Source organism: Patella vulgata, chromosome 3 (genome assembly GCF_932274485.2).
Source record: "Patella vulgata chromosome 3, xgPatVulg1.2, whole genome shotgun sequence".
Classification (NCBI taxonomy): domain Eukaryota; kingdom Metazoa; phylum Mollusca; class Gastropoda; family Patellidae; genus Patella; species Patella vulgata.
In genome coordinates, this window is record NC_065881.2 from 40,878,226 (window position 1) to 40,903,168 (window position 24,943).

General features: G+C 37.1%; 1 protein-coding gene across 1 annotated transcript in view; it reads right to left on the bottom strand.

Moving 5' to 3' along the window:
- LOC126814530 (protein mono-ADP-ribosyltransferase PARP15) overlaps window positions 1–14,529 on the bottom strand; it is an 84,651-nt gene extending 70,122 nt beyond the window's left edge. The window contains exons 1-2 of the mRNA XM_050539729.2: window positions 14,305–14,529; window positions 3,027–3,151 (exon numbers count right to left, since the gene is read on the bottom strand). Of these exons, the coding sequence (XP_050395686.1) occupies window positions 3,027–3,029 (3 nt within the window). The 5' untranslated portion in view covers window positions 3,030–3,151; window positions 14,305–14,529. The remainder of the gene's footprint in view (window positions 1–3,026; window positions 3,152–14,304) is intronic.
- Window positions 14,530–24,943: the final 10,414 nt, after the last annotated feature.

Sequence of the window (24,943 nt, forward strand, 5' to 3'; positions counted from 1 at the left end):
AATCAAGCAATCAAACTGATTATCAACTATACACTCCAGAGCATTGACCAATGAAATTGCTTAGCTATGCTTAGCTATAGATCAAAATGTTAATCATTGAACTCAGTAATGAACATCTACATCAAGTTTAAACATTCTACCTCAATTAAAAGCAGAGTTGTTACGCTCCAAAGTCTTGACCAATCAAATTGCTTATCGCTCCTTAGCCTAAGCAGAAAATTTTCATTATCGAACTTAGTCAAGGTAATGATATAATGAATCTATGCTCGGAGTTTCATCACTGTCAAATAATTATAACCAAAGTTATCATGCCCCAAAGCATCAACCAATCAGATAGCTTATCTCTGCTTACCGTAAGCAGACAATTTTTTTATCATCGATCTCCATCAAGGCATGAAATTTGAAATCAGCCATCATTAAGGTGGAACAGTGATATATTCAAACGTTTTTTTAAATCAGATAAAAATTGTTACCTCTAGAGTGGCCACAAGCTAAAAACATGATTTTCCGTACAATCAAGGGCCGTAATTCAGGAAGTTATGATCTGATATTCGCAAATTTTGAAAGGGACCCAGATCTTTGGGTTATAAATATGTATTTCAAGTTTCATCAAAATCGGGTCAACATTATGACCTAGAGGGCCCACAACCTTCATATACCGTATTTTTACACTATTTGCGTACAAAGGGCGGCAATTTTGTCCAGCAGTTTTGGTCCGATTTTCAAGAAATTCGAATTTTTTTAAATAGGATAATAATTGTGACCTCTAGTGGGACGACAAGCTAAAAACAATTTTTTTTGTACAATCAGGGGCCATAATTCAGGAAGTTACGATCTAATATGTGCAAATATCGAAAGGAACCAAGATCTTTGGGTTATAAACATGCATTTTAAGTTTCATCAAAATGAGATGAAAATTGTGACCTCTAGAGTGTCCACAAGCTAAAAACGTGATTTTTCGTACAATCTGGGGCAATAATCCATGAAGTTATGGTGAGATATATGCCAATATCGAAAGGAACCAAGATCTTTGGGAGATAGACATGCATTTTAAGTTTCATCAAAATGAGATGAAAATTTTGACCTCTAGAATGTCCACAAGCTAAAAACGTGATTTTTCGTACAATCAGTGGCCATAATCCATGAAGTTATGGTCCGATATATGCCAATATCGAAACGTAACAGATCTTTGGGATATAGACCTATATGTTAAGTTTCGTTAAAATCAAATAAAGATAAGTTGCCAGGCAATGAAACATAGCAGCTAAATCGACTGGGCAGTCAATGTTTAGTATACAAAACTTTTAATATCACAGATTTAGCTGTTCACGTCATAAAATTTCATTGTGAATTAATATACTTGTTCGTCTCAAGACCTTAAACTCTGTGTATCGATCTAAAGTCGATCGGATGATAACTTTAGCCTCTACTAGCTAGAGCGTCACAAGATATTTCAAAGAGATCAAGGGCCTATAACTTTGGCAGTAATTATCAGAAATTGTTGAAAATCAATATGATTCTTTGTCTCATGACCTCAAACACTGTGTATAAATTTAAAGTCAATCGGATATTCACTTTAGCCTCTAGAGCATTTACAAGATATTTTGAAGTGATCAAGGGCCATAACTCAGGCTGAAAATCAATAGACTTCTTCGTCTCATGACCTTAAACACTGTGTATAAATTTAAAGTCAATTGGATATTAACTGTAGCCTCTAGAGCATCCACAAGATATTTCAAAGTGATCAAGAGCCATAACTCTGGTAAAAATTGTTGAAAATCAATAGGATTCTTCATCTTATGACCTTAAACACTGTATAAATGTAAAGTCAATCAGATATTAACTCTCAAGAGCGTCTAAAAGATTTTTCAAAGAGGTCAAGTGCCATAACTCTGGCAGTAATTATCGAAAATCGGTGAAAATCAATAGGCGTCTTCGTCTCATGACCTTAAACACTGTGTATAAATTTAAAGTCAATTGGATATTAACTGTAGCCTCTAGAGCCTCCACAAGATTTTTCAAAGTGATCAAAGGCCATAACTCTGGCAGTAATTATCTGAAATCGCTGATAAATCCATAGGCTTCTTCGTCTCATGACCTTAAACACTGTGTATAATTTTAAAGTAAATCGAACATTAACTTTAGCCTCTAGAGCCTCTACAAGCAATTGTGGACGGACGGTCGGGGGCGACGACAATAAACGACCACATTTCAATGTGGGCGTATAAAAACGATGTTCTGACATCACAAACTATTCTTATTTCGAAAGTTCTGCATTCATATGCTGCCATATAAACAAAGACACGTAATTTTGAAGGAATATAACAGTTGTGATGCCGAAGCAGGATCGGCAAGCTTTCATTCAATGAATTACGAAAATGCTTAATTTTGCAGGAATGTTACTGACATAAATTTGAATGCCGTACGGGATACACCCACATTTTCGAGAGATGGATAGAGAACAAGCTAAAATGAAAGTGATTTTTCCTACAATCAAGGGCCATAATTCAGGAAATTACAATTCGATATGCGCAAATATCGAAAGGAACCAAGATCTTTGGGTTATAAACTTACATTTCAAGTTTCAATAAAATCGGATAAAAAATTGTGACCTCTATAGGGTCCACAACCTTGATATACCATATTTTTACACTATTTGAGAATGAGGGGCCCCATAGCCTCCACATAAGTGATACATGTGGCATGTGGGCGCCCTTAAAACCGACCGACTGATCAGTGCCTTTAGAGCATCATTGTGTGATCATAATCAAGTGTATTATTTTATAGTTGAAAGGTTGTCAATTTTTTTTTTCTGGAGGGGATGGGGCGGGGCCTTATTTTTCTAGGTACGGAACTGCGTTGTTGTCTTTTTTAAAAAAAAAAAACATTTAACTTGGTAGTTTTCATTATTTAGGATCTTCTGGACTCTCAAGAAAGTATAATTTTAAGAACAAGTCTTCTGGACTCTTTCTTGAAGGTAATGGGAAAAGTTTTCGTAACAGGAATTGTCTACATATGGTACTCACCATTTGGATTACATGTAACCATTCATCTACTAGTGGGATATCCTCAATATCTGCTGCTTTTAATGTCAAATCACAATCAGTTCCTGCTATATTACAATGAAGTTTTCTATTTCGATACTTTGAATCTGAAAACAAACAAATCAACAGTGAGACTGATGTCCTCTGCTGATATCCCAAATTAAATAGATGACACATACAGTACTAATAATTGCACATTTATCTTTTGGAAAAGGATAGAGCAATCAAACTGATTATGTAATCTTAGTCTAAGCAGAAAATGTTCATGATCAAACTCAGTCAGGGAAACTATATACACTAAGATTTATCACCCTCCATTGCAGTTAGAATCAAAGTTATTTTGTCCTTAAACATCAACCAATAAAATTGCTTAGCTTTAACGGAAAATCTCCTCTCATCCGAGCACCCAAAAGGCGCGATGGATGAGAAGGATTATATGAATATATATAGCCTGAGGGCTCGAGGATTTATATTGCATATTTCTCATTGATCTAAATAAATATGTATACTAACTCAACATTCAAAGTCTAAAAATAGCACAATTGCACGTACAGCACTGTGTCAACATACGCCTGACTATAAATAAGAGGTAAGGCTCGGCTCTAGTTGTCTCTTTAAAGTTTTGTTGGCAACCATATATATAGCACTGGGAGGGCTAAAGGGAGGGTATATGAATCCTTGAGCCCTCGGGCTATATATATTCATATAATTCTTCTCATAGGGCGCTCGGATGAGAGGAGATTATATTCCATTATATGCCCTTCAGGCATCTCCGATTTATATTGCATCATTGAAAGGGTTGTCAACAAAAAAGAAAACAAATAGTAGGCTGTTAAAATTTATCCATATAATTAAAAAAAATGTATTATTTCCTGTAGAACAAAAAAAACTTATCATTGTTCCATTATACTGTTTTAAGATTGTCTGAAATAGAGTATCCAGAATTAAACGATGCAGATCAGGAAGTTGAACAAGTTCAATGAGGCTTATATTCAGAAGTATCAATTCCTGCCAGTACAATGGTTTCTTAAGCCAACGGCCAATGGTAGATGGCGTTACTGCTCTGAGTGTAATACATGTATGAGATACAATAAGTTCTGAAGTTAATTCAAGATAATACTGGAGAGTATATCAGTAAACTAATCCAATTTGACCTGGTATAGAGGAGAAGATTGACAAGAAATTTTCCAAACTTTCACTTCCTCACCTTATAGCATTGCCATAATCTAGAAAGCGATTAATACTAAAAGCTCTTAATGTGGCACCTTTGGGCTGTAGCTAGAGCCAATAAGGTCACTGTTATATAAGTGAGAAGCTTCAAAGATATACCTTCTAAGGCAAAAAAACAATTTAATATAATAGAAACACTCCAGGTTGCTACAAAACAAGATTTTGGAGGATCAAGATTAAAAATACCTTCCAAAAAACAATAAATAATGGCATGGTTTCTGAACTTCCTGCTGCCTGAAACATTCAGAGTCTGAACAATTGCTGATCTGTAGGTGTTAGCAACACTATAGGAATACTAGACAACGACAAATCACTCAAATAATTTGCAATATTTTCTACAGTGGGATCCAAAGGATCAATTTGTTTCTGATCTGCCTAAAGATTCTATCGTCTCAAGGCCAGATTATACTGTTTGTTAATTCCTGGTCTCCAGGACCTGAGAATAGTGTCAATAGCATGTTGTGATAGTCCTCTATTAGTGAGGGTTTGCTTGAGACAAGCATTCATGTATAAAATTTTGCCTCCCATGGGGTAGCACATCCCATGGTGAACTAAACGCAAGAGGTCCTTCCGTAGGAGCAAATGAATGGGGTTAGAAATTAGCATTGCTAAGAGTCTAGAATACCATACCGGTATTGACCATCCTGGCACTATAATTATAGCATGGTCTCTGATTATTTTGTTGAGATACCGGTACTTGGCAACTACATTGAAACTTTCAGTGAGAAGAGGAAGATGTATTGGTGAAAATTAAATCAACTCATCTTAAATACATCATATTCAAGAGCCAAACAAAATGGATCAGACTGTCAAGATACATGTACATACTTTACAACTTGGTAAATAATCTGTGGTGTAAAAATATCTATGTCCGGTACAGATAAAAGATTACATACCCTCTGAAAAATGTGCTTAATCAACTTCAATTCTGTGAAGTCAGAAAAATGTCTAGATAATGCATCTGTTATGCTATGAGACATAATTGATCTATATTTAGCAGATAAATATTTCTAGAAGCACACCGGTACCAAATTTGTTTGCTTATTTTAAAACAATTTATCTATAGTTCCCCAATATTATAAATATATGATAATTATAGGATATAGTGTTATCACATTGAACAAGTATATGCGTATTAGATAAATTGCTGCACAATGATGTCCATCCATAGAAAACTGCCAGCAGTTCAAGATAATTTATTGATATTCTGAACTATTCCAAAGCAGTTAGATGTGAATATCATAAGGAGTGAGCACCCATACATAAAGAGAAGCATCCAAAGTAAAGACACAAGAGTGGTCTAATATGGTTACCATTTTAAATGCTAATGTTATATGTAACCACCAGTTTAACTCAAACGTCATTGAGGGAAATACCCATATGAATAATTACATTCTGTTTAACTTAAAGCTCTAGATTACTCTTTTATATAGGTAAAGGTACTAAAAGTATTGTTGTTCGTAGAAAAGGAACACAGTCCAATAAAATACTCTTTGTCTGATAGTGAGCTTGTTCGATGTTAATAAAGCTCTGGCCTTGGTTTTGACTTTATCCTTCGTTGAGTAAGAGATCAGTAAATAAATGACAATTAATAGTAAATTCTAAAAAATAATTTCTTTAGAAGGAAATCCTAGCTCTCGAAAATATCTTACAGCTTTCTGTGTGTAAAACCACATTCTTTTGCAGTGTTGATAGTGGAAAAGAAAAAATAGAATTGTCTGTAAAATATGAACAATGTATACATTGCCTGCGAAGGATTGCAAAATTTGATTTGAAAACTTTAGAAAGAACTCTTGGAGCTGAGGAAACTCTGAAACAGAGACATGTAATCTCAACCGTTTGATCTCAAATAAAATGTAAATATTATTTATGATGATCTGGACGAATATGAATAGAAAAAAGGCATCTTTTAGATCCATTAATGATAGAAAATCCTCTCTATGTATTATACTGATGGAAGCAAAGCATAAAGTTTCTTGTGTAAAATGTCCATAACTTATAAATATCTGAATTTTTCAGGTTTATAACCGGACGATAATCGTCAGTCTTTTTCCGTAACTAAAAAGATATAAGAAATAAACTGATTGGTATACCAGGGAATACCTGGACATAAAGCCTTCTTACTTAACATTAAATTAATCAACAAACTCCATCTGCTCTGAATTATACAGAGGTGGTTAGGCAAGCAAAGTTGAAAGGGTGGTTGAAGAAAACTCAAACCAGTACCCGCTAACTGTATTAAGAATCCAGTTATCTGATGTCATGATAGACCAACTGCCTAAAAAGTATTCGAATTCTGGCTGGCTACAAAAGTATTACCTACAGGTGTTACTGTAGCTGGGTTGATGCTGCCCTGAAAACGGAGGCCTGTAAAAGGATTGCTACTTAGTATAAGCAATAAACGGGCGTGAAACAACGCCACAAAAAATATATGGACCGGCACAGCGTACCGGTCGCGATCACGTAAAAAAGGAATTGAATCTACGATCCAACAAAATCGCAAAGTAATAGTATACGATATAATATGACTATGAGTAGTGCACCACTACTACTACTAGTCATGGTCTAGATCAAAAAAGAAAAAGACAACTAGAGCCGAGCCTTACCTCTTATTTATAGTCAGGCGTATGTTGACACAATGCTGCACGTGCAATTGTGCTATTTTTAGACTTTGAATGTTGAGTTAGTATTTAGATCAATGAGAAATATGCAATATAAATCAGAGATGCCCGAAGGGCATATAATGGAATATAATGTCAATCATTGAACTCCATCAAGACATTCACCTATTGAACATCTACTCCAAGTTTAAACTTTCTACTGCAATTAAAAGCAGGGTTGTTATGTTCCAAAGTCTTATCACTCTCACAAGGTAGGTCATATATTTATTCTTTTGTAGGTAATGGAAGCATTTCTAATTAAATACACTGATACCAATTCAGGGTCATATAACTTTAGAAGTAGTTAACGGAAATTGTTCAAATGCGATAGGCTTTTCCATTCTCCATTTTTATACATCAACATTATAAATGTGGACGTATATTGCCGTCGCCTGTATGTGTGTTTGTGTGTTTGTGGTTCATCTTGAAACTTTACATACTTATTCCTTATACCTTAAGGATGATCCCTATTGTTTTTGTTTTCCATTCTCCATTTTTATACATCCACATTATAGATGTGGACGTATATTGCCGTCGCCTGTATGTGTGTTTGTGGTTCATCTTGAAACTTTACATACTTATACCTTTAGGATGATCCCTATTGTTTTTGGTGCATGATTCCCCCACCATCACCTTTGGGTGGTGCCAAACCCACTTTTTGTTAATATTTTGTCTGTAAATGATATATAGATTGCAATTATTAACAGATTTGGATGCAATTCGGAATGATTCATCATAGGGTTATACCTATTTATACTGGTCCATGTCCAACCCCCAGGGGCAGAGCCATGCCCAATTTTTGTGTTTTTTTGTCTACAGGCTGGAATTCAGAATGTCTACAGACTGGAACTTGGCGTATTTATTTCTGTACGGATAGCAACTATTTATTTTGGTACATGTCCTGAACCCCATGGGCGTGGTACCACACCCACTTTTTTGTCTGTAAATACTCTAAGGTTGCTATGATTAACAGATTTTGTTCAAATTCAGCATATCAATCATTTCAATAACAAGGTGGTACCTATTTATATTGTTCCAAATCCAACCCCCAGGGGCAAAGCCATGCCCAAATTTTGTATTTATCCTCTACAGACTGCAATTCTGAAAGGATCATCTTTGCATATTTATTCCTTATACCGTTAAGCCTGCAACTATTTATTTTGGTGCATGCCCTGACCCCCTGGGGCAGTGTCGCACTCATTTTTGCGTTAATATTTAGTCTCTAAATTTGGCAAAGCAAACCCAAAGCCTAGCCTTCTTTGCCTCTTGCCATATTAGTCATTGCAGCTATTTCATATTTCATTCACTTCATTTTAAAAAGTACCATATCAATGAAAGCAGGAATGTGGACGTATATTGCAGCATTAGTGATGCTCTAGTACTAATTTAAATACCTGCCATGTGATGCATATAAATTTCATACAGATCAAATGATGGCCTTATTCGTTTGAGTGTCCACACAATAGGTTAAATTCTCGGGTTGAAAATCCTGTCACCTTCGCTCCTGCTAAAGCGGTCTATAAAACCGGACAATCAATAATCGTGCAATCAATATGTCAACAAAGTTCTCAAATAACATTCGTAAATTTAATAGTTCAAGCTCGAAATACATGTAGGCCAGAAATCGATGACTTATTTCTTTATAGTGCAGAGCCATATTTACGTAGGTGTGAGTTGGATCCTGCGCAGCTATTTAAAATTTGGTCAATCAGCGGTCGCGCTTACAGGTTTGCAGTCAAAAGTTCTGGGGTCAAGTGACAGGTCATAGCATTTGTAAACAAAGCCATGTGCACGATTTACCTTGCAAATTGCTTGCGGTCGGGACACCTGTGTAGAGAAATGGTGTAAGAGAGCCCCAAAAGATATTTTGATCACACTGACACACCAGCGGCTGCCAGACAGGATACGGCCACATTTTGCAACAGATGGATAGAGAACGAGCTAAAAACAAACGCGATTTTGTGTAAAATCAGAGGCAATAATCCAGAAAGTTATGGTCTCTAATGCACAAATATCAAAAGGGACTGAGATCTTTGGAATATAAAGAAATGTTTTAAATTTCATCAGAATCGGATAAAAATTGTTACCTCTAGAGGGTCCACAACCTTTGTATTGCATACTTTTACACAATTTGCGTACATGGGGCGGCCATCTTGTCCGGCAGTTTTGGCCCGATTTTCACAAAATTCGAATTTCAAGAAACATTACAGTGTAACAGTGATATATTCGAAGTTTTTTTTAAATCGGATAATAATTGTGACCTCTAGAGGGACAACAAGCTAAAACATGATTTTTCATACAATCAGGGGCCATAATTCAGGGAGTAACTATCCGATATGCCCGAATATCGAAAGGAATTAAGATCTTTGGGTTATAAACATGCATTTCAAGTTTCATCAAAATCAGATCAAAATTGTGACCTCTAGAGGGTCCACAACTTTGATATTCCAGATGTTTACACTAATTGTGTACGAGGGGCATCCATTTTCTCCGGCAGTTTTGGTCTGATTTCACGAAATTCAAACTCAACCAAAATTACGGTGCAACAGTGATATATTTGAACGTTTTTTTAAATTGGATAATAATTGTGACATCTAGAGGAACCTCAAGCTAAAAACGCGATTTTTAGTACAATCAGGGGCCATAATTCAAGAAGTTACAATCCGATATGTGCGAATATCGAAAGGAACCATGAAGTTGTGGACTTCCAGATGGACATGGTCGACGACAATATACGTCCACATGAAAATGTGGGCGTATAAAAATTGTGACCTCTATAGGGTCCACAAGCTAAAATCATGATTTTTCGTACAATCAGGGGCCATAATCCATGAAGTTATGGTCTGATACATGCTAATATCGAAAGGAACCTAGATCTTTGCGAGATAGACCTATATTTCAATTTTGCGTCAAAATCAGATAAAAATTGTGACCTGTAGAGTGTCCACAAACAAATTTTGGACGGAAGGATAACCGGAGGGACAGGGGCGACGACAATATATGTTCACATGAAAATGTGGGCGTATAAAAAGGAACCATACGTTGGACCCCAAAATGACCTACTTTGTGTCGAGTGGACATTAATGTTCAGCTCATGTTACTTAATCAGATTACAGATATTATCAAAGAGCATTTTTAAGGATGGTTAGTTGAAACCATGTTTAAAAGATTATGTTATGAGTGAATTGTTATTTTTGTCGAATGATTAATATACTAATAGTCAGTTGTTATGTAGATGCTGCCTTCTCACTCTCTAGTTTTGCTTTCTTTCTCACATCTTTTAACAGCTTTTACGTCGTAAGAGCCTTGTTCTGTCCTTAAAACATCTATAACACGTTGGGTGAAATCCAAAACCACTGTCCACTGTATCTTCAATATAATATCCTTCGTAATCAATCAATTTGTATCGAAAAATGCTGCAATGGACTGGTCATTTCCATCCAATTGTAACCAGTCTATAGCTACCTCACGACATTTGTCCCACCTTGTCTTTGTAAAGGGTTCTTAACACTGTGTAAGTGAACAATAGCCTTTGTGGCCATTTCGTGTAGATTCTATGACTGAAATGTGTTCCTCGTGGAGCACGCCATTTTGTAATTACCAACAACACACGCGAATGTAGACAATAACATGATTGGTCAATTGTGGAAAAAATGATCACGTGACGCAGTAAAAAAGTTTAAATTCTGTCCAGTGACTTTGCGCACTATGAATTTTACTATTAATAAATAAACCCGGATTTTAAAGAAGAATATCATCGGAGAACTAGTAAATTTTTTGTTAAACATTACAGCAAACACTTATCACTATATTAACTGAACACTGATAACATTTTTTCTAGACCGGATTTGTAGGAACGAAAATATTTTTCCAAAGAGAATTTGTGCCCATGGAATGCGGCCTACAAGGGTCAGACTCAAGAAGTTATCAACGGAAATTGCTGACTACTCCGTTTTACTTATCTAAATATAGATTTCATTTTGTCATTGAGCGTTCAAATGGTTCTACAAAGTGAAACAGGGACATAATTCTAGAGGTTAGGCCTCTTCGTTTTACTGATTTAAAGATACATTATGGGAGATTAGATAAAGAGCTGGAAGTTCTCACTAGAACAGTTAAGATAGGTTGCCAGGCAACGAAACATACGTCCACAGCAGCTAAATCGCCCAAGCGGTCGACAAGGGTTGCTGCATATTTATTCTTTTGTAGGTAATTTGGGGCATTTACAAGACAATTTCATACAGATCAGATTATAATTTTTGTCGTTTGAGGGTTCACAAGGTTCTACAAACTGAACCAAGGGTCTTAACTCTGGAAGTAATTTATAGAAAATTTTGAAATTTGACAGGCTTTTTCGTTTTATTAATTTAAATAATGCATATAAATTTCATACAGATTGGATGATAACTTTTGTCATTCGAATGTTCACAAGGTTCTCAAAGTAAAACAAGGGTCATAACTCTAGAAATAATTAACGGAAATTGCTGAAATTCAATATACCTCCATTTCACAAATTTGAATAATGCATATAAATTTCATACATATCGGATGATAACTTTCATCAATCGACCATTAACAAGATTCAATAAAGTGAAACAAGGGCCATAACTCTAGACGTAATAAACGGAAATTGCTGAAATGCAATAGGCTTCTTCGTTTCACTAATTTAAATAATGCATATAAATTTCACAAAGATCAGATAACTTTTGCCGTTAGAACATTCACAAGGTCCAACAAAGTGAAACCAGAGGCAAAAACTCTAGACGTAATAAACGGAAATTATTGAAATTAAAGAGGCTTCTTCATCTCACTAATGTGAACAACATATATCAATTTCAAAACAATCAGATTATAACTTTTGACATTAGAGCGTTCACAAGACGGCAATATATGTCCACATTTCCATGTGGGCGTATAAAAACTAGATAATGTAAAGGGAATTTATTGAAAATTCGAGTCAAATTGATCCACTCTGAATCGAGAATTTAGCAATTGAATTTTCGGCCTAGCCTCGATCATCATTACTAAAGTCGGTACGATAAAAAACATAGTCTTGATTATCCATTTCATGATTAAATCATGAATGAAACTTGAGCAGCAAATCGGATCCTAATCCAGTAAATATCGCAGGCTAGCAATGACATCGAGAGTTGATTATGGTCTGGATAAGTTAATTAATGTCTAATTAACAATTTAGAAAACATTTCAGGCCTAAAGAAAGACTAGTTCAGCTCTGAACGTAGGTATCATTACACTCGCCCTGTACTTTCAGGAACTCTCCTGTTCAATCCTTGTCGACATTCCAATGGCTTCCCAGTCAATTTTACTGGGCAACTTTTTACTGCTAAACGGTCGCGTGTCAGTCCATGTAAACGCCTGAACAATATAAATGAACATCTTAGTGAGAAAATAAGACCTTGCCTACCTCGCTAAAACCAGTATGAGCCACACAACACGCTGTTAAAAAATATGTCTCCGTCTTCTAGCCGACTTGGCGGACTTCATTGAAAGGGTAACGCACAAATTTACGAACTCGGCCATATAAGATGAAACGAAATTTAGGTAAGCCTGGGGGAAAAAATGAGACCTACATTCAGAGCTGAACTAAAGAAAGACCTGCAATAGGCATATTTAGCTCTTGCATAATCATAATGTATGTTTAAATAATGAACATAAATTTCATATAGATTGGGTTATGGGTAATAACTTCTTTAAAATGAAATGAAATGGGGTTTAATGTCCTACTGTTCTGCATAAGCCATACAGTGTGCTATGAGGGAAAAGTTTGCCCGGACAGCGGTACTACGGCCTACTCTTAATTATATCGAATTCCAACTGTCAAGGGATCTTTTACGTGCACGCCAGTGTGTACAATGGACCTCGGTTTTTAATCCCATCCAATTCAAATTTTAGTTACTTTAGTACGGTAACCGATTCTTATCAGCTCTGTCCAGAGCCAATCAGCATCTATTAGGTACGGTACCGTACTAAAGTAACTAGTTCAATTTAAAGGAGCTAAATCGCTAATATTTGTGACCTAGAAATTGACCCAAATGGGTCGCAACGCATATAATAATGTAATCCGATTGTATATAAATTGATTTACATTCAATTGTTTCCGTTTTGACTCTAATTTCAAATCAGTTATGTACAGCGAAATATGGCATGAGTCTCAACCGAATAACAATTTCTAGCGTCTGGTTATTTTAGTCTATTGCGTATGCTCTCCAGTCGTCACCGTTTGACATGAGGTGTGGAATATGTCTAGCCTCGATCTTTTTGGTCACTTGTTACAAATGACGCTGAAACGCACTATAGTACACAATTCTTGTACCAATGGTAAAATGTTTATTTTGTCTTAAATATTGGATATCAGAAGCCTACCTTTTCCCCGGTAAGATCACAACATCAATGTTGATTTGAATTGACAAATAATTCGTGTTTTCAACGTGTAAGACTTTGGATGATATTGAGCTAGACTTAGCTACTTTAAAGGCTCAATACCACTTTTGTTGTAACTGAATAATATGTCCCAATCTTTATTCTGGTCAACAAATTGTACTATTTTACAATATTTCAATTAATTGATGATACAAATTTCATCTTAACACACCTTATTTAAAAATTTTGAAAAATTCAACATAATGGTTTGAAACGTCTAACGTAAACCTTTTCAAATGAAACTTCAATTTAAAAATATTTTCGAACCCTCTGGACAAGTAAAATAGGATGTAATGGATAATTTACACAACAGGTAGGACACTTAAAGTAGCTAAGTCTCTAACTCAATATCATCCAAAATCCTCAACATTGAAAACACGATTTATTTGTCAAATTAATTCAACATTCATGTTGTGATCTTCCCGGAAAAAGATGGGCTTTTGATATCCAATATTTAAGACAAAATAAACATTTTACCATTGGTACACGAATCGTGTACCATAATGCGCTTCAGCCCCAGTTGTATCAAGAGACTCGAGGGACGAGGCTAGACACATTGCACCAAATCAAACGGCTTATGTAGACTGGAATAACCAGACGCTAGAAATTTGCACTTGCTTGAGACTGCTGGCTTATTTCGCCGAACAAACTGATTTGAAATTGGAGTAAAAATGGAAACCATTGAATGTAAATCAGTTTATATACATTCATATTACAGTATTATATGCGTTGCGACCCACTTTTGTCAATTTCTAGGTCCCAAATGTTAGCGATTTAGCTCCTTTAAACATCTAGTACTTATAGAGATATTATTTATTTTCTGGAGCTTTCAAGCCAGCAAGAGTGTATTGTCCCTAACTATTAGCAACTGAGAAAAGGCTGCCATGGGTAGGTCTGGTCAGTGAAATTGGGACTGGACAAATACTTACCAACTGCCACTGGCTTGTTGAATAATATTATCAACTCTTTTCTGTATTCATCTTGGCAAAATTTCAATGGGATGATGTAAAAACCTTTTTTACAGCTTCACAAACCAAGTTTGGTGATTCAGGGTGTTCTGGAAAGCCGCTCACGGCCAGACAATAATTTTTCACATCAGCTTTTCTTGCAGACATAATGACGAATTCTTTCATAGAAGCTTCCTCATAAACATACTTTCACTTTCATTTTAGAATTTATTCTTTCCGTATACGGAATATTAGTCAGGGTTATAAATAGAAAGGACGTTACTGGCTTTAATTTTCACGTGACCTGTCAATTATAACCCCAAACATGGAAAAACCCATAGCCTCGGTTGTCCACATACCGTAACACACTGATCCGCCGTGAATATTTGCTAGGCCGCTACAATCACTGATAAGGATGACATCGATGCGGCTTAATGAGCCAGTAATATTAACTTTTTTCCTGCGACAAATTAAATTCTAAAACATTTTTTTTATGTATTGGAAAAATAAATAAAGGCGTTTGACGTCTTTGTAGGTAAAAATTATTTCCTATTTAGTGTAAATGGGTATTAAAATGACTAAAATGCAGCATTCTCTCCGAAGCAGTAACGTCTTATGTAAACAATGCACGCGCCATTCAGCCAATGATTGACGCCGCGTGCTGTGACGGCACGTGTTAAGGCAGTCATCTTTGACAGAGATATATTACTAGACTCGTAATTCTCTGTGAAACAGATTGATACCGTAAGTCGTTGGATGCTATATCGTAGCCCTCATTATACGGAAAAGGGGCGGAGCTTATAGATAGATAAGATAAGATAAGATTTTATTGCATCGAAACATCCATTTAGGACAGCATACAATATAAACGTGTACATAAAAATTATAACGATATGACAATTATTACACAAGACACACAATATTGCATCGGAACCTCCCTTGAGGACAACATACAATATACAAAATATACAGGTGCAAAAAAATGGACGGATACAAAAATATGGACGGACATAAATTTAGAGCACTCATAAATAAACAGTATGAAACCTGCATATGGAACAAAATGTACAATGATAGATAGATAATCTTTATTTATAGTCGGTATGTACATATACAGTAGAAACACAAGCTCCTTGGAGCTTTTAGACCGACATAAATATTTCAATTAAAATAAATTCTATATATTTACATTAAAAATATTACAGTAAAACATAACACATTCCTACTTAAACAAACATATTTTAAGTATTGATAAGATATTTTAAAATCTAATAAAATTTTGACAGTTATAACATTACATTTAAAAGTTTCCCTTTATCACAGTCTATTTAAATGGAAATATCACAGTCAATAAATGCTATATTTACATACTTTGGCACAAGTGTATCACCTAATAGACTTATATCTATATGGACAATAAAATACGGTATATAAGCTATTGCTTCGTTTATATGGATATTACAATCTGCTAAATTATGTAAATTATGTGAATAATATACAAAATATACTTAAAATATACGAAGATGGAAGTAAATTTATTTGAAAACCAAGCCTCTCAAGTAAGTTCAAATTGTGAACCAACACCAATTGATGTCAAAATGAGTATTTGACACTTAGTGACTACACAGATAAATGCTGCAGTGTTTATATAGGCCTACAGTATTATTTATTCAACACTCATCTTTTAACATAATGGAAAAACTATTCGAAAGACAGTTTTCCAAAATCTCATCATGGTTTTGTTCTAACTTCTGAAATGGGTGGCAAAAAACTCAAGGTTTATCTATAATTCTATACCCAACAACGGATATGGATATGGTACATATTCAAGCGAGGGGCCTGCATAGCATGGATTACATCTGTTTTTCCAAATCTTTTGGATAAATTCGCAGGAGATGTGAACAGTATTGAGAATACCTCAAAGGAAGATATAGTAGATTTACTTCATGTTAATTCTGAATACAGCCATATAGTACCTACATCTAGAAATGTAATCATACCACCCCCTGTGGAAAATAGTTCACTTGATTTCATTCCTCCAATTTATTCTACACCTTATCAATCACAAAATGTACATGTAACGAACTCTGACCTAGACTGCCTGTTTGAGAATGCAGTTGAAAGAATCCAAGATTAGGTTCACTTCTGCACTAGTTAACCTAGTCACACAGTCTATAATCATTGAATGAGATATGGGAACGAAAGGCAGCTACTAGCAGGGCCCTCACAAGCCTATGTGGCGCTCCAGGGCAAACGGTTCAGTGACGCCCTCCCCCCATCCCCAAGAAGAGCCGTCCCCGGGCGTATGCCCTACTCAGTACCCCACCCCTTGCCAATATATTCGTCTTCGGATATAAAAAATATATTCTCGTAGTAATTCTGTGTGTAAAAATGTCAAGGAATGTGTCATACTATAAGTAATACAACACTTGAAAACCTATAAAACAACTGAAACCATACCCACAACGTTATCAGTACCCTGTCATCATAGGCGTAGGGGCTCGATGACAGTCAGGGGGGCAGAACCCGAAATGCCCGAAAAAATTTCGGGTTTACAGACAGCAGCGACCTTGTATACCCCCCCCCCTCCCCCAAAGACAGTTTTGGAATATTTGACGGCTGCAAACACGTTTTCCTGCTATTGCAGCCGTTGAACAAAGCAACTCCAAAGTGGTCTAATATAGCCTAATTAAGGTGGCTGACTCGGAATTCCAATCAATCGTTTACAGTCCTCGAAGACGGGACCGTTAGGAGTAAATTTTGAAAATTTAACTGCCGCAAACGCGTTTTCCCGATATTTCAGCCAGTGAACAAAGCAACTTCAAGCGGTCTAATATAGCCTAATTAAGGTGGCTGACTCGGAATTCCAATCAATCGTTTACAGTCCTCGAAGACGGGACCGTTAGGAGTAAATTTTGAAAATTTAACTGCCGCAAACGCGTTTTCCCGATATTTCAGCTAGTGAACAAAGCAACTTCAAGCGGTCTAATATAGCATAATTAAGGTGGCTGACTCGAATTCCAATCAATCGTTTACAGTCCTCGAAGACGGGGCCGTTAGGAGAAAATTTTGAAAATTTAACTGTCGCAAACGCGTTTTCCTGCTATTTCAGCCGGTGAACAAAGCAACTTCAAAGTGGTCGAATATATATTATAGCCTTATTAAAGATGGGTTCCCAGAAAAGTATTTATCGGGTGGTAATTTGCGATAAAAGTATGGCAATTTTGGTATGGAAAGTAGAGATATCCAATCTTACTAGAAAAATACTGGATTCCCCAAAAAACACTCATGGAGCGTATACAGGACAAAAATGTAAAGGTTCCCCTAATCAACAGCCCGACGATTATGACCTTCTGCACACACGATGTCAAAGGTCACAAGCGAACATTGAGCGCTTGATGTACAAGTTGATAAACTTTATGAAGAGTTAGACGTACAATACTTTCTGAGATAAAAACGACGGAAAAAGACGCGGGTAGTGGATAATCCGAGAATTTGATTAGGATTCGATATTTGTAATAAATATTAAGCGATTAAAGACAACATCATCTTGTGTATGCAATGATTTCTCCTCTGACTCCCATGCAAGACGTGACGTAAACATGACCTGGTTTGATCGAATTTTAATAGCAGGGCATTCCTTCGCAATTACAATGTTTGAGAAGGATTTGAAGCATAATTATGACAAATTAATTAGTTTGAATATGTTTTTGGCCCATATATACCATTAAATCACCCAGTTTATACACGGGAACCCATCTTTAAGGTGGCTGACTCGAATTCCAATTGGGAGAAAATTTTGAAAATGTAGTGATTTCGTAACTTGACAGGTTTTCAACGTTCAGAGTAGGTTTGGCTCTCCCAAACTCAAACACATTGATGGGTTGCCTAAACTCGACTACCTATATGGATCGCCCAAACTCTTGTATAATCTTGGAGTGCACGTGCTGTTGGCCTATATAAGAGGGTTGATTAGCTGAAGTGGGGTGTGTTTTACTGCAGATTAGAAATGGTCGCCTGTCTGGCAGACCAGTGGATTTTATGGATATCACGGTCGCTTATTTAGCAGACCGGGTGATTTTATATATACTATTCAAAAAAAGTAGGGGATATTTGATTTTGGGTGCATAATACTAAAATATGCAAATGACTACGAAAAAAGTCACTATAGAACCTAACAGAAGAAACATTTCCAGTTACATGTGACGCCCAAACGCACCAATAGCTACCGCATGGAATGCAGGTGATGCTTGGGATCATCATGGGGGTCCAACCCAAGATTTGCACGACTCTGACTTTGAATGTTACAGTCATTGTGGCATTGAATTCCAGGGTGGAAACATCAGTTTAATTGTTTTAGTGACCAGAAAACAAATTTTGATATGCGTCGGCTTACCCAAAATGAAAGGTTACGTGCCCTTGGCATGCTACAGATCGGCACAAGACAGGCGGTTGTGGCGCGGACGATGAATGTTTCTCAGTCTGTCATAAGCAGGCTATGGTCCAGATACCGTGATACACAATCTGTACAGGACAGACCACGCTCAGGTCGACCAAGGGCGACAACTCAAGCCCAGGATCGATTTATCCGTACCTTGGCCTTGAGAAATCGTGTCATCACAGCAAATCAGATCAGCGCTCGTCTTCAAACAGACACTGGTGTGAGAGTGAGTGGCCAGACGATTCGGAATCGACTGCATAGGGGTCACCTTCGCGCCCGACGTCCTCGCGTGATCCCTTGTTTGAGAGATCATCACATTCAGGCAAGACGTCGTTGGTGTAGGGATCGTCAACACTGGGATAATCGACGCTGGAGCAATGTGATGGTTTCAGATGAGTCAAGGTTCACTGTTGATTTTTTGGACAGACGTAGGAGGGTGTGGCGTCGTCGAAACGAGCGCTTCCAAGACGTTAACGTCATCAGACATGATCGATTTGGGGGTGGTTCTGTTATGGTGTGGGGAGGCATCACTGTTGCTGGAAGAACGGCTTTACATGTTGTTGCAGGGCGTGTTACAGGCCAGTACTACCGGGACAACATCTTGGCAGTCCATGTTGTGCCGTTCGCACGACGTCATGGCCGCCGTTTCATCTTCCAGGATGACAACGCAAGATGTCACAGGGCCAGGATCGTTACAGGTTACCTCCAACAACAGAACATCACCACATTACCTTGGCCAGCACTGAGTCCCGACCTCTCCCCCATCGAGCATGTCTGGGACATGCTTGGACAGAGGTTACGTCAACGTCAACAACGTCCTGCCAATGTCCAAGAACTTGCTGCTGCGTTGCAACAGGAATGGGACAATCTGGACCAAAATGACCTTAGACGTCTCATTAGGAGTATGCCACGTCGGATCAATGCTTGTTTGGCAAACAGAGGAGGATTTACCCGTTACTGACTTGGTTGTGATGCTGTGGTAACTTTGCTGTTTGACCCCGGGTATCATTTTACCCTTATAATGGTCAGTCTGTGCCTTACTTAGTCTAACGATCATTTGGAATAAATCGATGAATGTGAACTTCATTTCATTTTGTCATTTGTTTCTTCGTCAGTTTCATTAGGTGACTTTAATAACACTTAAAAATCAAATATCCCCTACTTTTTTTGAATAGTATATATATATATATATATATTTAGGTCATTTTCGTCGGTCTGGTCGATTTGTCCGGTTGAATGGCAGGGCGGCGCAACTCTTCCTTGGGGCTTGTTGGTGAGTGTAATGCCTGGACCATTCTTCCTTCCATTTGGTTTTGTTGTCCGGTATGGTGGTTGATTTCGTTATTATTTCTGTTGTTCATTCCTTTGTTGTTGGTTCTCTGAAGGAAGAATCCAGCGCCTGAAAAGAGAAAGCTAGAGAAAAAAGAGTAGCTGGTCTTGTGATGGTTTTGTTTTTATTTCGTCTAGTAAGGCTTCGGGGGAGGGGGGGGGGGGGGCTGGGCTTGGAGGAGAAAAAAAAATGCATTTATGGCAAGTTAGTATGATATACATTCAATCAAAAGTTATTAGGAGTTAATAAATACAATAATACATATATGGTGGCTTAATATGATCTACAATCAATACTTATTTAGTCAAATAAATAAAAGTGTAAAGAATATTTCAGGGGGTGTAGCGTTTCCCTTTTATGGGGACATTTTTGCGCTATCACCCTGATTTATTAATTAATAGTTTTATTTGTGGTGTAGGACAGGTGGCGATTCCCTCTAGGGGATGTTTTTTCGCTTCATCCTACATTGTATAATTTGATTTATTAATTTTATCGGAGTTTTATTAGTAGTGTAGGGTGATTTACGCTTCCTTCTAGAGGACATTTTTACGTTCCGCCCTACTGTTAATTGATTAATTTTGTTAATTGATTTATTAATTTTATCGGAGTTTTATTAGTAGTGTAGGGCGGTTTACGCTTCCTTGTAGAGGACATTTTTACGTTCCGCCCTACTGTTAATTGATTAATTTTATTATTTTATGTATTTGGTCATGCCTATATTTATTATTAGTGTAGGGCGGTTTACGCTTCCTTGTAGAGGACATTTTTACGTTCCGCCCTACTGTTTAATTGATTAATTTTATTATTTTATATATTTGGTCATCCCTATATTCTCAATAAAATCCCAGACAAGTTGTGATGTCCAGTATCTATCGTCAGGTTGTGGAGAAAGGAGAGATTTGAGACAGAGAGTTTTTCTTAATTACGGATTGACGTTCTATGTTTAATTGATTACAGTTGATTAGAAGGTGTGACGTGGTCGCAATTTGTCCACATGGGCATTTAATTGGTGTAAAGGTGAAGTCTTTTATTACGTTTATCGTTTTAAGCCTCGTGATGAGTGTAATACTTTTAGTAGAATTTTTGCTCGAGAAATAACATATTCGCATAATATGTGATATGTACTTAAAATACTTAAATCAACTTAGTCTGTAATTGATAGTTGACGCATAAAAAAATAGCGATTTATCGAAAACATATGTCACTCATTTACCACCGAATTACACGTGAGTGGAATTATTCTAATTGCATCATTTGATTTAAAGTAACCAATCATTTTGTTAATTACACAAGTTCAGGGCCATGATCACGCTTTATGGTGCATGATATTCATTTACCTTTAAAAGAAACCGGGGAACCCTGTAAGTCAGACTTGCATTAGATTCCAGAGATCGAGGGTACATCTGAGTTCCTAGACAGCCGAGAGGCTGGATAGGGTGGAGGAGTGGTTTTAGCTATATAGTATTGTAATTTGTGCTATGCTTGTATACCTGTATTCAGTTATATGCTATATAAAATGTAGAAGCGAACTATGCATTATTATTCCTGGTAAGACAAACGTCTTAAGAAACTGTGAGAAGTAAATACACAACGTGAAGCAGAAGTAAAGACAGCTAGAGACAAATTCTAGACGATCACAAGGCTACAGAAATATGTAGTAAGAAAAGATGCATGGGTCATACGTAGGATGTGGCGACCGGTTCCCTTAAATCTGCTCTCCACGTCAGACAGAAGGCTCGTGGTGCTACATGAGTTTGCATATTTTGATTGAGGGATGATTGATGTAAACCTTGTCTACAGGATTGCTATCAATTTGATAGCGATGAGTATTCTCTTGTTTTAGACGGGTTTTCTATGCATTTTTAATTTTGTCTTTAGCTATGTTTCTGAATTCCTGACTGCTGTATTCTAAATTTTATATATCATTTAGTGACAACCCTTCCTTGGCTAGCTTGTCAGCTTGTTCATTGCCGAAAATGTTGATGTGAGAGGGGATCCATGCAAGGACTACCTCTCTTCCATTATTCTTGATTGTTTGATTGATATCCCTAATTTGGTGGATTATGCCCTGTCTGCTTTTGGAATAATCTGATTCGATGCTACTTAGGGAGTCTGATAGGATAACGGCTTTTTGGTGTGTTTGTGGCTAGCCATTCTATTGCAGTTTTAATGGCCTTTAGTTCTGCGGTGTACACAGAACAATGTTCTGGTATCCTTTTCCTGATGTTTAGCTTTGCTTTGGGTATGAAAATGCCGTACCCTGTTAATCCCTGTGTATTATTTTTCGATCCATCTGTATAGATTTTGAGATAGTCTGCCCATTTGGTGTCTATTAGTTCTAATGCTAGTTCCCTAGCCTCTATGGGATTAGCGTGTTTGTTTGTAACGTTAATTATAATAACGTTACAAACAAACACGCTAATCCCAAAGAGGCTAGGGCAGGTGCGTGTTGATGATTGGATCGCTTAGTTGCCAGGGTGGAGTGACGGGATAAGTTTTTGTTTCTATGATTGTTCCTTTTAAACCGTGCTTATTTAAGACATCGTTTGACATTCACCCGCATGTCATGGGGCGCGTATTTTTTCTATAGCCTATGCGTTTGAATTGTTGGAGGCACTTATATGTCGATTACCGAAATGAAATGAAATGAAATGAAATGGGGTTTAACGTCCTACTGTTCTGCTCCTAACCTGGGCTAACGAAGACGGGCATACGCCATACAGTGTGCTATGAGGGAAATTTTGCCCGGACAGCGGCACTACGGCCTACTCTTATATCGAATTCCAACTGCCAAGGGATCTTTTACGTGCACGCCAATGTGTACACGGGACCTCGGTTTTTCGTCCCATCCGAACGACTAGACAGCTTTCCTTGTCAGCCCCTCCGTCCTGCATCACTGACAAGGGAGAACCACGCCGGAAAATCTGGATGAACTTTCTCGGCCAATGCAGGGATCGAATGTCGATTACCGAGCAGATGAGTGCTCTGTATATTAACATAAGAGTGCTTCTATTTGCGCCCCATTGCGTTCCTCTGATGTATTTCATTAAGTTGAGTGTTTTCGATGTGCGACTTACTATGCTGTCTATGTGTGGTTTCCAAGAAAGTTTGGAGTAAAATATCATTCCTAAAAATTTGGTTTCTGTTTTGAATTCTATTTTTGAGTCGCTAAGATTTAAGTCTATTTTCCTGTAAGTGTCAGTCGGATGAAACATTATTGCTACTGTTTTCCCTTCTGAAATTTTGAAACCCCAGTCGTCTGCCCACTTTGAGATTTGTTTTAGGGTATATTGAAGCGATTGTTTGATTATACCTATGTTATTTGAAGCTTTCCAGAACGAGCTGTCGTCAGCAAATAGTGCGGATTCTGTGCCCTTCCCCCCGTAGCTCGGAAGATCATTTATCATTATATTGAATAGTATTGGGCTGATAACGGATACTTGCGGCGTTCCGTTTTCCATTTTGAATTTGTCACTTAAGCAATTACCTACGCGTACTCTGATATGCCTATCGTTCAGAAAGTCTTCAATCCATTTGTACATTCGGCCTTTGATTTTCGCGTTATGGAGTTTGTGTAAAAGACCATCCACCCATACAAGGTCGAAGTCCTTTGTTAAGTCAACAAAGATTGCGCAGAGGTATTGTTTTGCTGTGAAGGCTTTGGAGATGTCATGTTGTAATCTAATATGGTCTGCTGTCGACCTGTCGGAACGATAGCCATTTTGCTGTTTTGTGAAGATGTTGTTGCTTTCACAGTGAAATTTTAGTCTGTTTGTAATTATTGTTTCTAGTGTTTTACATAAAGTAAATGTGAGACTGACTGGGCGATACGACGTTGTTTCGTTTTTGTCTTTATTGTGCTTATGTAGGGGAATGACTGAGGCAGTCTTCCATTCTTGTGGTGTTTTTCCGTTGGACCATGAGAGATTAAAGATATCAAGGACTAACGCCAGTGCTTTCTCGGGTAGATTTTTCAGCCTTGTGTATTTCACACAGTCTAGCCCTTCTGCACTGTCGGATTTAGTCCGTATATTAATGGGACTATTTAGATCTGATTCATTATCTGCATCTTTGTGTATTATTGGAGGTTGGTTTTTTAAGAATTTACTTTTAATTGCCTTGAATGTTTCATTGTGTTGGTTGTTACTAGAGCCATATGCATAGGTCTTTCCTAACAAGTTTGCTTTGTGCGTATCATTTAAGGCTGTTTCGGTTTTATAGGTTAATAGAGGTATATTTTGTCTTACTTTTTTACAGGGGATTCCTGATATTTTGTTCCATATTGTTTTTATATTTGTTCGATCATTGAGAGAGTTACAGAAGATTTGCCAGTTTTCTTCCATGGCCTTTTTGATTTCTGTCTCTGCGGAAAGTTTAGCTTCAAGGTAGTCAGTTCTAGTTTCCTCATTCGGCCTACGTGTGTATTTTCGCAGCGCTGATTTTCGGATGTTGACTAGAGTTTGTAGATTATCTGACCATCAAGGTTTGGGTGATTTCCTGTTAGTTTCTTTTGTTCGGGGGATAGATTGCTCTGCTGAGCTTATTATAGCCTTAGTTAGATTATTTGTCATTAACTTGCCGTTATATTTTCAGAAAACTATTTCTCCTTTTGATGTGAAATACACCAAAATGAGAAACTTCTTGTCCTCTAAACTACAACTAGTCACCAGGTATACTTCATGAATAGATCAAAACTAGACATCAAGATGAACACTTATCTTATAATAATCCGAATGTGATGACAGGATCCAGACCATAAGTGTCGATCTGAGATGTATAAGGAAAGTACAACACATACTTTATAATGTAAAAGATGTGTGAATTATTCATACATCCCACAATGAGTCACC